The sequence below is a fragment of the Rhizomucor pusillus genome, assembly GCF_041956525.1.
Source record: "Rhizomucor pusillus strain CBS 183.67 unplaced genomic scaffold VTP01scaffold_6, whole genome shotgun sequence".
NCBI classification, from domain to species: Eukaryota; Fungi; Mucoromycota; class Mucoromycetes; order Mucorales; family Lichtheimiaceae; genus Rhizomucor; species Rhizomucor pusillus.
Genome location: NW_027192148.1, coordinates 1234849 through 1246962, shown reverse-complemented (window position 1 = coordinate 1246962; position 12114 = coordinate 1234849). Strand labels below are relative to the sequence as shown.

At 44.9% G+C, this 12114-nt stretch overlaps 5 protein-coding genes across 5 annotated transcripts; 4 read left to right on the top strand and 1 right to left on the bottom strand.

The window, feature by feature from the left end:
• Positions 1-521: 521 nt before the first annotated feature.
• On the top strand, positions 522-1263 carry VTP01DRAFT_9424 (40S ribosomal protein uS11; the record flags this gene model as incomplete). Its single annotated transcript, XM_069388655.1, has 4 exons — positions 522-524; positions 591-756; positions 910-998; positions 1069-1263. The coding sequence occupies 4 exons, from the start codon at positions 522-524 to the stop codon at positions 1261-1263; spliced, it is 453 nt and encodes a 150-aa protein (XP_069240930.1).
• Positions 1264-1790: 527 nt separating this feature from the next.
• On the bottom strand, positions 1791-4121 carry VTP01DRAFT_9423 (uncharacterized protein; the record flags this gene model as incomplete). The annotated part of the gene is made up of 11 exons (XM_069388654.1): positions 1791-2204; positions 2271-2349; positions 2410-2474; positions 2536-2668; positions 2730-2890; positions 2950-3044; positions 3096-3245; positions 3306-3808; positions 3869-3882; positions 3940-4011; positions 4086-4121. The coding sequence occupies 11 exons, from the start codon at positions 4119-4121 to the stop codon at positions 1791-1793; spliced, it is 1722 nt and encodes a 573-aa protein (XP_069240929.1).
• Positions 4122-5209: 1088 nt separating this feature from the next.
• On the top strand, positions 5210-6427 carry VTP01DRAFT_9422 (uncharacterized protein; the record flags this gene model as incomplete). The annotated part of the gene is made up of 6 exons (XM_069388653.1): positions 5210-5226; positions 5313-5359; positions 5417-5505; positions 5567-5740; positions 5803-5986; positions 6048-6427. 6 exons carry the CDS (start codon positions 5210-5212, stop codon positions 6425-6427), a joined length of 891 nt encoding a protein of 296 aa, XP_069240928.1.
• A 248-nt stretch (positions 6428-6675) lies between these two features.
• VTP01DRAFT_9421 (uncharacterized protein) lies at positions 6676-10035 on the top strand (the record flags this gene model as incomplete). The annotated part of the gene is made up of 7 exons (XM_069388652.1): positions 6676-6844; positions 6916-7124; positions 7180-7271; positions 7330-7440; positions 7499-7811; positions 7868-8121; positions 8187-10035. 7 exons carry the CDS (start codon positions 6676-6678, stop codon positions 10033-10035), a joined length of 2997 nt encoding a protein of 998 aa, XP_069240927.1.
• A 207-nt stretch (positions 10036-10242) lies between these two features.
• On the top strand, positions 10243-11996 carry VTP01DRAFT_9420 (uncharacterized protein; the record flags this gene model as incomplete). The annotated part of the gene is made up of 10 exons (XM_069388651.1): positions 10243-10341; positions 10400-10539; positions 10596-10665; positions 10723-10833; positions 10895-11102; positions 11164-11381; positions 11445-11543; positions 11596-11746; positions 11810-11868; positions 11925-11996. 10 exons carry the CDS (start codon positions 10243-10245, stop codon positions 11994-11996), a joined length of 1227 nt encoding a protein of 408 aa, XP_069240926.1.
• Between the last annotated feature and the right edge of the window lie 118 nt (positions 11997-12114).

Here is a 12114-nt window from a genome sequence, read left to right as displayed (position 1 = left end):
AGATATGTAGATAGTAGCAGCTATATATGCACAACTTTTATCAATACTCAAACAATACTGCGATGAAGATGCATATTGTTTTCCTGTAAGGTGAAGCCTTAATCGATAATGACGAGTGATACCTCTGCCAGTATTTCGAGCACATCCAAGTAATCTTAGAGTGCCATATTGGCCAGGAGTCAATCCCTTGTCCTCTAATCTCCTCGTTTATTCTTATAATCTCTGCTTTATCTCGCGTGATGACAATTTTGCTAATGGACGCAACAAGATCTGCGCTCAATGGCGACTTTCGAAAATTCCTAAGATGCTAGGTTTTTGCTGGCCTTTGACCAGTGCTTTACCTCCAACTTGTCAGAAATCTGAATAAAGCCATCCATGCGCTGGGCGTTGAAATGTCTTTCAGCGGAAGGAAGGCGACGGGAGGGAAAAAAATTATCAAGGTGGCTGAGGCCAGATCCAGAAAATAAAACTCAAGCTGAACAACAATTGTTTGGTCTTCCTCTTTTTCTTCCACTTTAGTCATGGTATGTCAGAGCTCGTCGGTGCATCGATCAATATTACCTGGAGACTCATCAAAGATGCTGATATAGTCCAAGCGTGCCGCTACCAAGAAGCAAACGGAAACTGTGACCTTGGGCCCCCAGGTCCGTGAGGGTGAGCTCGTCTTTGGTGTTGCTCACATCTTCGCCTCCTTCAACGACACCTTCGTCCACGTTACTGATTTGTCCGGTCGTGAAACCATCGCCCGTGTCACTGGTATGTTCTAAATGGCTGGTTGTGGGCTGCAAAGGGACATACTCTTTTCGAAATCTCGAAAAGGGCCGAGCGGCGTGTATGGTCCTCTTATGGCCTGCATCCCCCTCCTATGTTCCTTTTTTGTGTGTACTAATCAGCAATCACAACGAACAGGTGGCATGAAGGTCAAGGCTGATCGTGATGAGTCTTCCCCCTACGCTGCCATGTTGGCTGCTCAGGACGTTGCCGCCAAGTGCAAGGAGGTAATTTTTGGCAAACCTTACGGAACGCGTGTCGCATGTAGTTAACTTTTGTGGTTTTTCTTTTCTACAGCTTGGTATCAACGCTGTCCACGTCAAGATCCGTGCTACTGGCGGTACTGGCACCAAGACCCCCGGTCCTGGTGGTCAGAGCGCTCTCCGTGCCTTGGCCCGCTCTGGCTTGAGAATCGGTCGTATTGAGGATGTTACTCCCATCCCCACCGACAGCACCCGCAGAAAGGGTGGTCGCCGTGGTCGTCGTTTGTAAGAAGATCGCTTGCATTGTCTTTGTTTGTTTTTGGCTCTGGCCATGATAAATTCAAGACCTATCCTTTACATCTTGGCTCTTTTTGCATTGTATTGTAATGAACTATGATTTGCGTAGCGATAGCATGTGTCATATCTAAGGTTTTGGGTATATGCTACTTGTGATGGAGAATCAAAGTTACCTTTCGGCATCTTCAGAATAAGGAATTGTTGAATGGTTCGAACATTGTAAAGTTGATCGGCAGCAACCTTATGTTCGCTGATGACTTGCCGCATTACTACTCACCGATGTTTGTCGTTTGAAAACACAATGCTTCTGATGGAATATCAGATGCGAAGAAAAGCTCGTGCCGTTCGATGTGGACGGAAAGAAAATACCGCAGTAATCGCTTCACGTTGTGGTATCAAGGGGGGAAATCTTCTGAGACAATAATCTCAAAAGCAGTATTTTAGGTAGACAAAGCAGATTGTTCGTTGGAAAGAGTAAACGATTTCGTTTAATGTTGCTGCGAGAGCTACAGACGAGAATTATCGCTTACTGGTGCTTTTTTCCATGATTTTTCTTAAGCCCCAGCGCGATTTTTTGTCTTCTGAACTCAAAGGCGGTGGTGGTAAAGGTGATGTAGGGGTGGATGGAGGATTAATGTTATAACGTGCCTCCGCCTTGCGTAAAGGTGAGTCTATGCGATTCGGATAGCTAGCGGTGGTAGGACTCGAAATATGCGAGGATTGTGATTCGTATTGCTGCTGTTCATGAATTTCGAGAGTCGCCGACGGCCTGCCGTTGGCATGCATGTATGAAGGGTTTGCTTTCATGTCATTTCCATTCCATAGATCGATGGAATCCATAGTCAGATTCACCGCCTGGTAGAATAGTACATATCCGGATCCACTTCCCGGTAAGTCACCAAAATACTTTTGGATTTCATCCTCTTGAATTGGCTACAGAGATTTGTGTAAATATCCAAGCAATAAATGTCAGTGCTCTCATACACAAGTGACACCTACCGTTACGACATCATCATCAAACAGCATCCACTGACCATTGCTCTTGATAATCGTTACATAGTGTCCATGGTGAGGACCGCTAATACATATTTCAGTCTGACAAATTGTACCAAGGTTTTACAAAGATACTGATTCTTACCTGCCAATGTGTATCACGCAGGCCCAAAGTTCGTACATACGATCAGGATCCTCAGTGTCATCACACTAGTGGAGTTGATCAGATTCCCATGGCTAATTGCACAAACGGAGGGGCGTAGACACTCACCGTGTTAAATAACCTGAGCTCAAACGGGAACACGACGCGATAAGTTAATTTGATGTACTTTTGTAATTGTTCTTGATATTTGAATCGCTTGAGATGGAGTGCGAGGATATTGGGTAACTTTTTAATCTTCATCCTATATATATCCTTTTCTGAGCATCAAGGACAAACATATTTGGCCGTACAGTCGTACATACCTCCGCTCAGCCTCCTGGAGACCGCAGCAGACATCGCAAAAATACTTATTTTTATGGCATAGAGTCTCACTCGCTGAAAATTGTCTCAGGCAAGATGTAACAGATGAATTCATCTCCACGTCTATCGAAAGATCCATAAACGATTCATCTCGGCTTGTAACCTAATATATTATACTGTGAGATGCAGATGCTTAGCAATAGCACATTGCCCTGCACGTACCGTCTCGCAAGTCAGGCACTTCGTCTCATTAGAGAAAACGCCTTCAAACAGTTGATGTACCCAGGTACTGTGTTGATGTGGAGAACTATCTGATTCTATAAATAAAAATGTTAATTGAGATCGAGGAAATGCTATGGAAACCTTACTTGTACTTTTATCCGACCCGTTGGCTCCGCCATTTGATGCAGATTCTTGGGCTATCTTTTTTTGGTATCTCTCCACATCCTCGGCAATGCTGTTGAGTAAATAATTCAAAAATTCGTGGGCATCTTGGTGCATGCTCGATCGGAACAATTCTACAGTATCCACATTCGTCTTCAGTATTCGTTGTAACCAATCCAAGTCGAAGACATTACCATTTTCTTTCTTGACCTTATTGATAAAGTTGACTGGAGCGACTACACCGGTCTTCTTCTTATGCGTAGCAATTTTCCAAAAAAGATCTTTCAAGGCCGCAAAAAGTGTATCTTCCATACCCGGCGATAAGGATATATCGCCAACATTATCTCGTTCATGCTGAGAAGAGCCGACGGCAGATGAACCTAGACTTGAAGTATTCGGGACATTGCTCGTGCTCTGTGCTGAGCCCGATGGCCGGTTGGGTAACGATGGATGGCTATTAGTGGACATCCCATTGTGTAAACCGTTTGAAAGTCGACTGGTCGGCACAGCCGACGAGGATGAGGAAGTCGACAAGAACGTAGGCCGGCTGGAAGATGTAGGCGACGTCGGGTTTACGTGAGCGCTCGAGCTGCGTCCAAGTGGGTTGGTCGGTAGCGCAGCTGGGACAGGAAAATTCGTTATGCATTCTCGGAACGGTTTGCAATAATAGAGTGCCTGAACGACGGAATTGCTGTAGCTGTAACATTATTGCCTTAGTAATGGATCAATGCTATCCGTTACTACGGAGAGCGGTTACCATGTATTTCCAAACTAAAAAGTTCAAGTCAGTTAACAGAAACTGGAAAGCAATGTTGTTTAAGTACTTGCATTTTCCAAGCCAAAATATCGCTCGCCTTCGTCAAAACACTCATCGTCCGCGACAGATTTCCCGGACTGACCCTGAGCAAACATTCAGGAGCGTTTCAGTAACAGCGATTCTATTATCGGCCCTTCACATTGTAGAGTTCACTTACCAATCCCATCCATTTCAAAAAAGCAGCACTCGACATTTAGAAAGCGGGAATCATTCAGCAAAAAAGAGAGGAATCTCGCGACCAATGTCATCCTCCTCCAGGGCACAACTGCGGGCTTAACGAGGCAATATGATCTCCGCACTTGCCCCACCTTTATTGTAAAAACCAAAACCTCCAAATCTCCAATATGAACTTTGCAGTAAGGATAATGAAGTCCAGTGCTGCAGTCCTGGATGGAGATCTATGTATCAAGATATGCTAAGTATTGTATATTTACTATTATGGCAGGATGCCATTACTTCATTTAAGATATGAGCGTCCAGATGTAACTAGAGTTGTATTCCTCCATTGTTAGAGTTACTATATTACCATAGATCTTAGGTGCCTCTTTTTCTCAAATTTATTCTCAAATATCTATCAGAAGGCCGACGTTTGTCAAGGGTTGGTATCCATGGCCGTTAGTATCCTATAGTTCGCGAGACGTATGCGCTTGATCTTTCTATCTCATGAACCTATATATATGGCATTAAGATAGATAGATATCAAGCCGCTTATAGTATGAAGGCAAGGCAAAACGCAGGACTCAATTTTACCGTATTGTGTTCGCTAGTATCAGGGAAGTGTCCGGTCTGAAATAGCTTTAATTCGACGTTGCTGCAGTTGCAGGAGCTAACTAGATGCGAAATCATTAGAACTTGCGAAGTTTATGACGGCCGATGGCTTTACTCCACATTTCAAATTCACTAAAAGCTTTGAAGGCTTTTGTGCAGGAGGCATATTTACATAGTAATCATTAGATACTCGGGAGGTCTACAATATATAAAATGGATGCTCACCAAACTGGCATTTTCCTCTCTTCTTCGCTATAAAGACTAAATAATACTGTTGAACAAGGTATCTTGCACTGCTTTTCTGCTAAATAATAGCAGTAAACACTGAAGCATGTCAATAATCACTTAATAGTACGCTCATCTATCTATACTACGTCAAATGCATTTTCTTTACCTTAAAGTAATATTGTTGAAGAAGCTCAGAAGTGGCTCGAGCGGACCTGAAAAGTGACATCAGAAATCCCATACATTCGTTCCAAAATTTTTTTTGCTATTGAAGCTCTTCGTTCGATCATGCCAGTGGACACAGTGTACGTTTGCAGTCGGTCTTGGTATAATGACTGCAGTGATGAGAGATGAATTGAACGTGTGAATTGATTATTCGGATCGATTACAGAACGACTTCAAAGCACTCATGGGCAGACGAGATTGAGGAGGAAGAGGGTATGCATCAATCGTCAAGCAAAAGATAGAACTGTTATTGAATCATGACGATTTTAGATGCCTTCCAGCCTAAAGTGTTTACGGACGAAAACGGTATCAAGACGATTATCGAATATCGAGAAAACGAGGATGGACGCAAAGTCAAGGTAATTTGCGACTCCTGAACTTTGAAATGACTACAATGATCCACCAACATGCATGTGAAAGGTTACGCGAAAAATTCGTTCAAAGTTGGTGACAGAACACGTCAACAAAGCTGTGGCACAGCGTAAAAAGTGGGCCAAGTTTGGCGAGGAGCAGGGTAATAAGCCTGGTCCTGATCTTTCTACCACCACGATCGGCGAGAATATTCCATTGAAACTCGGCTCCATTGCTGGCAAGGTACGACAAGAGAGAAAATTGATGGAGTTGAAGAAAAATACTAAAAGCAACAAAACGTATAGAGCGTAGATGCAGTCGCGGCAGAAGAAGCACAGGACAAGGTCCGCCGACAAGCCAAAGCCAAGAACATCATGTGCCGTATCTGCAAGGGCGAACATTTCACTTCCAAATGTCCATACAAAGATACTCTTCAACCTCTCGACGAAATTGCCTCAACACTCGAATCTGTCAAACAAGCTGAAACTGGTAATTATTATGCCTTCACGTGGAAATACTTTCAGCTCGCTTACATGTGAATTTCTTGTAGGTACCACAGATGCAACAGCAGCAACAGCAGCAACATCGGCCGCAGGTGGTCCTACTAGATACTTACCGCCTCATCTTCGCAACAGAGAAGCTAAAGGAGCTGGTGAATCAATGCGTGAAAGCAAGCGGGATGACAGCGCTACTTTGCGTGTGACAAATTTGTCCGAAGATGTTACAGAAAACGATATCTACGATCTATTCCATCGATTCGGCCAGATTGCACGCGTCTACCTTGCACGCGATCGTGAAACTGGTGTATGCAAAGGTTTTGCTTTTGTCTCCTTTGCAGACCGTGCTGATGCTGAACGGGCACAACAAGTTGTCAACGGCTACGGTTACGACAATCTTATTCTCAGGGTTGAATTTGCTCGTAGCTCATAAACTGTACTTAGTTTTTCATGCATATACACACCTGAATCTTTTTGTTTCTTGTGACAAAACAACTCCGCACCTTGAGCGGGTCCTCCTGATTGAACCAATGGTTCACCTCTTTTCCACCGAAAACTTTGTCATTTGTAAACGTTCGCCTTGCCGAGACCGACACTGCCAGTGCTGCCATAGACATACAAAGGATAACCATTGCAAATATAAAATATATTCATAGCTAAAAGCACTCGAAACTATATTTTATGCCTTCAGCAATGGAATCTCAAGAGCAGCATCTGGAAGGAAACAGGGCGGTCGAAGAGACTCCGGGAGATCTTGACAATGACGTTGCCATGGACTTGTTTTTGAATCAAATGGACGGTTACAACCCTCAGCAACTGAATCGACAGGATATTCACGGATCAAATGCCGGTGAGTAGTAAAGAACTGTTTCAATGAACATTCCTCCATTTAATGCGAAATTTGACCCTTCTTCACAATAGTCTTGGAACATTCACACCTCTTCACTACGAGCGACTCGCATAATTTTGACACAACTTCTCACCATCTTCCGGAAATGGGAATGGACGGTCAGCAATTCTATGAGCAACAAGATGCTGACAAAACAGATGTGAAGTCCTCGTCATCATCTGAACGTAACAAGGCAAAAGCTAAAAGTAAAGACTCCTCAGGCGGCAATTCCCTTCTTAACGTACGAATAATGATATATTATACGAAGAGCCCAAGCTAATGCTTACATTTTCTAGGCAATCGCCAATCCTTTGTTGCACGCTATTCCAATCTTGGCCAGAAACTGCCTAAATTTCGAAGATTTTCTTGCTCAGGCGGCTCTTCACGGGTAAGACTTTCTTGAGTTCTTGTCTCTCCACAAAACAGCAATAATGACCGTCCAATAGTCAAAATGGATTAATGGGACCCAAGATAACGAAACCAGAAGACGGCACGGCTGATTACGCTGCCCCTGATAAGCTCATGCTAGATCCTTCAAGAGAAAGATCCATGGCTGTGTAAGTGGCAGTTATACTAGATTATAACAATTTCGCATATACTAAATCTTATCGTCAGGAAAATCGAAAGTCGGTATCATATCCGGGTTCTGGGATTGCCCGAGACGGGTGCAAAATCTCGGGTCGAAACACAAATTAAAATATGCTTGCAACTTGTTGACTCGTCAAATAATCTCACGAATGACTGGTCCCATCTCCGGCTACCTGAATACATGGTCGCTAAAGAGAAACTCAAGCGCAAGAATCAAAAACCCGGTGACGACAAGCCAGCTATGCTTGAGTCTAAAATTCTGAATTTGGAAGCGGCTGTTGTATGCGATGGTCATCCGGACAACGAAATTATCATGTGTACCAGCTGTGTTCACAGAGAGGTTAGCAATATTCATCCTTGCTAAAAGCGCATGGAGATACTAATTTCGTCCGACAGCGTAAACGACTTAAACGCAAAAGAGACAACAAAGTCGCGCGTGCAGCTAACAAAGAAGGTAATGCTGCCAAACTGGCAGCATTGTTTGCGACAGATTTGCCGGACTTGAACAACGAAGAGGTCATGGCAATGGAAAGACGAAAAATCCTATTGTTCAACTGCAATGAGTATGTTGAATTTGGGGATGGCGAAGCGACCCTTCCGACTAGAATCACCTGCTATTGCCGTCATCATAGCGAGAAAGTTGGCTTTAGGTAGGCATCTAATTTCTTCCGTTTAGCTTTGCATCACGGACGTGGTAAACTCAACATTGCTATAGAATTGTGTTTACTTTGAAAGATTCGCATAATCATGTGATAGCGACCGGTCGTTCACCACCGATCATGATCACGGACGATCACAAGAGCTCCAAAGTTCAAAGCACGGCACGCAAGCGGACGCGAACTGAATATGATGCTTCAGCATCGGAGGTACCAGAAGCTCCACCTGGCTCGAAGAAGAAGGTCGGCGATGGCGAGACGGATTCTGGAGTATCTAGTCCTGTCACGTCAACTCCTGCAACACCCACATCACACGGGGATGATGTGACAGGCAACTCACCATCCTCGGATAAAGTCAAGGACGATGATCGTGCTCAGGCTGGTCCTTCTACGACAGCAGGTGCTGACGGACAGTCTTCATGTTCCAGTACATCTAAGGCCACAGGAAACAGCAGCCAATCTCTACTATCACACCTACAGAATCCGCCAACCTATAGAAACTCTATTCAAGAGATCCCACAAGGCGAACTGTTTGACTTTCTGCAGTCGGAAAATGTCAATGTAGATCACTTATTACCGCCTTCTAATATGAACGCCTCTCAGCCTCAGAATACAGCAGCGCAACAGCAATCTATCCCGTTGCTGAATCCGAGCGAGCGATCAACCTCCTTACTACAGCCACAATCCCATCAACATTTGCTCAGTCGTCGCCGCATCGCCGGTGGTCCATGCTCTCAGCAGCAATGGCAGGTCAGAGATATCTATACTAAAATGCAGCAAAAGAATGCCAGCGAGAGAACCAAGTCACCCAATCTTCCACGTTTGCATCGCTTGATACCTTCTGAAGGTCCAATCTATGGTGGTTCCGAAGTAACTGTGCTCGGTTCCAATTTCTATGAAGGGTTGACCTGTCTATTTGGCGAGAACCCAGCGATTCCGACCCATTGCTGGAGTAACAATACTTTACTCTGCATCTTGCCTCCAGCTGCAACTGCCGGACCAGTCGTAGTTTCCTTTAAAGAACATCCTCTCATGCTTGAAAGCCAGGACGTTGTGCTTTTCACGTATATTGATGAGAGTGATCGGGCTTTGATGGAATTGGCCTTACAGGTTGTAGGGCTCAAGACTATGGGCAGAGTGGAAGATGCAAGACAGATCGCTATGCGTATTGTCCAGGGTGACGGTGACGGGCGCAAAGACTCCAACGGCAAATCTGGCAACTCATCATTAAGTGGACTGCGGCTCGAATATCGCCAGTATCTTACGGTCAAAGCTGCTGCTGCTGTATACGACAATGCGAAAACACTTTTCATCCAGCGTTTAGAAGATCAAGTTATAGCTGCGCTCGTGGCAGCCATGTGCATGGATACACGATACAGCGGGGAGCTTTCGCTTACAAATCGCAATAAGCATACCCTTCTACACCTTGCAACGATCTGTGGTTACGATCGCCTTGTTAGAGTACTTGTGAAGCTCGGTTGCGACGTCGATCAGTCGGACAGTAATGGATTTACTGCTCTGCATTTTGCAAGCTGGACGGGCAAGGTCGACATTGTTCAAGTTTTGATATCGCGAGCTAATTTGGATGCAAGGAATATCATGGGAAAGACGGCCGAGCGTATGGCGTTTGAAGCCGGGCATCAAAAGGTGCTTGAGCTGTTTAAGCGGGCGCCACGAAAGCGACAAAATCGTCGAAAATCCAGGGACAAGGAAGAAGAAAATACTGTACGAATTCCCTTGACCGAATTAATTCCCGCGGAAGCTGTCGCAAGTGCTAGAGCCGTGTTGCCGGCTCGACTAAATGATATGCTCTCGACATTCTACACCATCTCCGTGAATACCCAATGCGTCAAGAACCTTGGCATGGCTGTGACCCATGTATATAACTTTATGCTCGATCCCTTTTAGTTCTTATCATATTCTTTGTGTTCTTCTTTTTTGATTGAATGTACGATTCTATTGGGCTTTTCTTTCTAGCTTTTCTGGTTTGGTCAATTCTTATCCGCTTTCAATTGAATCTAAAGAATGGAATGCTGACAACGAAATCCGAGCGGAGCACTTCCCCTCTATGCAAGCCCGCTTCTTTCTTCCTCAGCTCTTGCTTGGTTTTGCTCCATGAGGATCGTCGTTACAACTGAAAGCGATGCTATATACAATTTGGAAATCGACAGCCAAATGGCCATAGAAGATCTGAAAGCACTGCTAGAGACCGAGGTGAATAATTGCGAGATTTAGACAAACGCGTTGATGGAAGGAGCTGACGAACTCCAAGTCAGGCATAGAACCCCAACAGCAGCAACTGTACCACAACGGCCGAGAATTGAGTGAATCCAAGAAGATGCTCGAGGAGTACGGAGTGGGCCAAGACGATCTGATACTTATGCGTCGCAAAATAGTGAGCAATGCCTCTAGGTATGAGAGATGCCAGACAGGACGGTACCTGCGGTCACTAACGAGTTACGCAACAGTAATCCAAACTTCGACTTGATGCGTCAGCATGTCCTGCGCGATCCACGTCTGCTTCAGCAGCTGGCGAATGTAATGTCACTGTTGCTCGTTGCGGAAATATCTACGCAGACTAAGATGTATTGCTAGACTAACCCTGAATTGGCGCGAGCCGCGCTCAACGATCCAGCGCGCTTCTCGGCTATGGTCCAACAGCTTGAACAATCTCGTCGACAGGCAGAACAGCAGCGTGCACAAATGGTAACTGTGGCGAACCGTAATGGAGTTGATTTCCACGTAATGGGATATTAAATCATGCTAGCTGGCTGCGGGCGATGATCCGTTCGATATAGAAGCACAGAAACGTATCGAAGATGCGATCCGGCAAGAAAACATTGCGGCCAATCTAGAAGCTGCAATGGAATACAACCCAGAATCTTTTGCACGGGTCACTCGGCTTTATATCAATGTAGAGATTAATGGACAGAAGCTGGTAGCACTCGTTGATTCCGGTGCTCAAAGTACTGTCAGTAAGTTGTCCTAGACAAAGGATGAGAAACTCCAAGATGCTTAATCGAACGTATGAATTAGTCAGTCCCGAAACTGCAGAAAAGTGCGGTTTGATGCGGCTGCTGGATACACGTTTCCAGGGCGTTGCCAAAGGTGTTGGCACAGCAAATATCCTGGGACGAATTCACAGTGCACAGATGAAATTATCAAAAGATCTTTTCTTGGCTTGTTCTTTCATTGTTGTTGAGGGCAAGGGGTCCGAATTATTGTTCGGTCTGGACATGCTGAGACGACACGGAGTATGTTTCTGTAGATGGAAATACATTCAATACGGCGATCAATCTTATTCATTATATCTCTAGGCATGTATTGATTTACGGAAGAATGTGTTACGATTTGAAGACTGCGATATTCCATTCCTAGCTGAGCATGAACTACCGGAGAAACAACGCATGATTGAGGTTAGACAAGGGAGCATGATATTGTTTGAACGAAGCTCACAGTTTTGGCCAGATCCACGGAAGTGCAGAGGATGAGATGCCAACAGAGGCTCGTTTAGCTGGCCCGGGAGCAGCTGCAAATGCCGCTGCCAGCAGCTCAAATTCTGTACCACCGACAGCTACAAATACATCATCACCGTCGCCATCAACGCAGCAGCAAGCGGGCAAGTAGCAAACGCAGTAATATTTGATCCGTGAAAACCTGCTAACGGTACAAAAATAAACAGGAACCAAGTATCCAGAGGAACACATCAATTTACTCGTTAACCTAGGTGTCAGTCGCCAGGTACGCTAAAGTACGATGGAAATTTTAGTGACATCCGCCTCTGAGTATAATTGTAGGAAGCCATCCATGCGCTAGATATGGCGTCTGGAAATCCGGACCTGGCCGCCAGCTTGCTATTTCAAAATTGAAAAGGGACACGTGCATAACGTCTACTGTTTTTGCTTGCCGCTTTCGGTAGCCTGTCTTCCCTTTCTTTTTTCCAAACAACTTCACCCCTGACATCTCGTCCTGCTAACTGTTTAATAA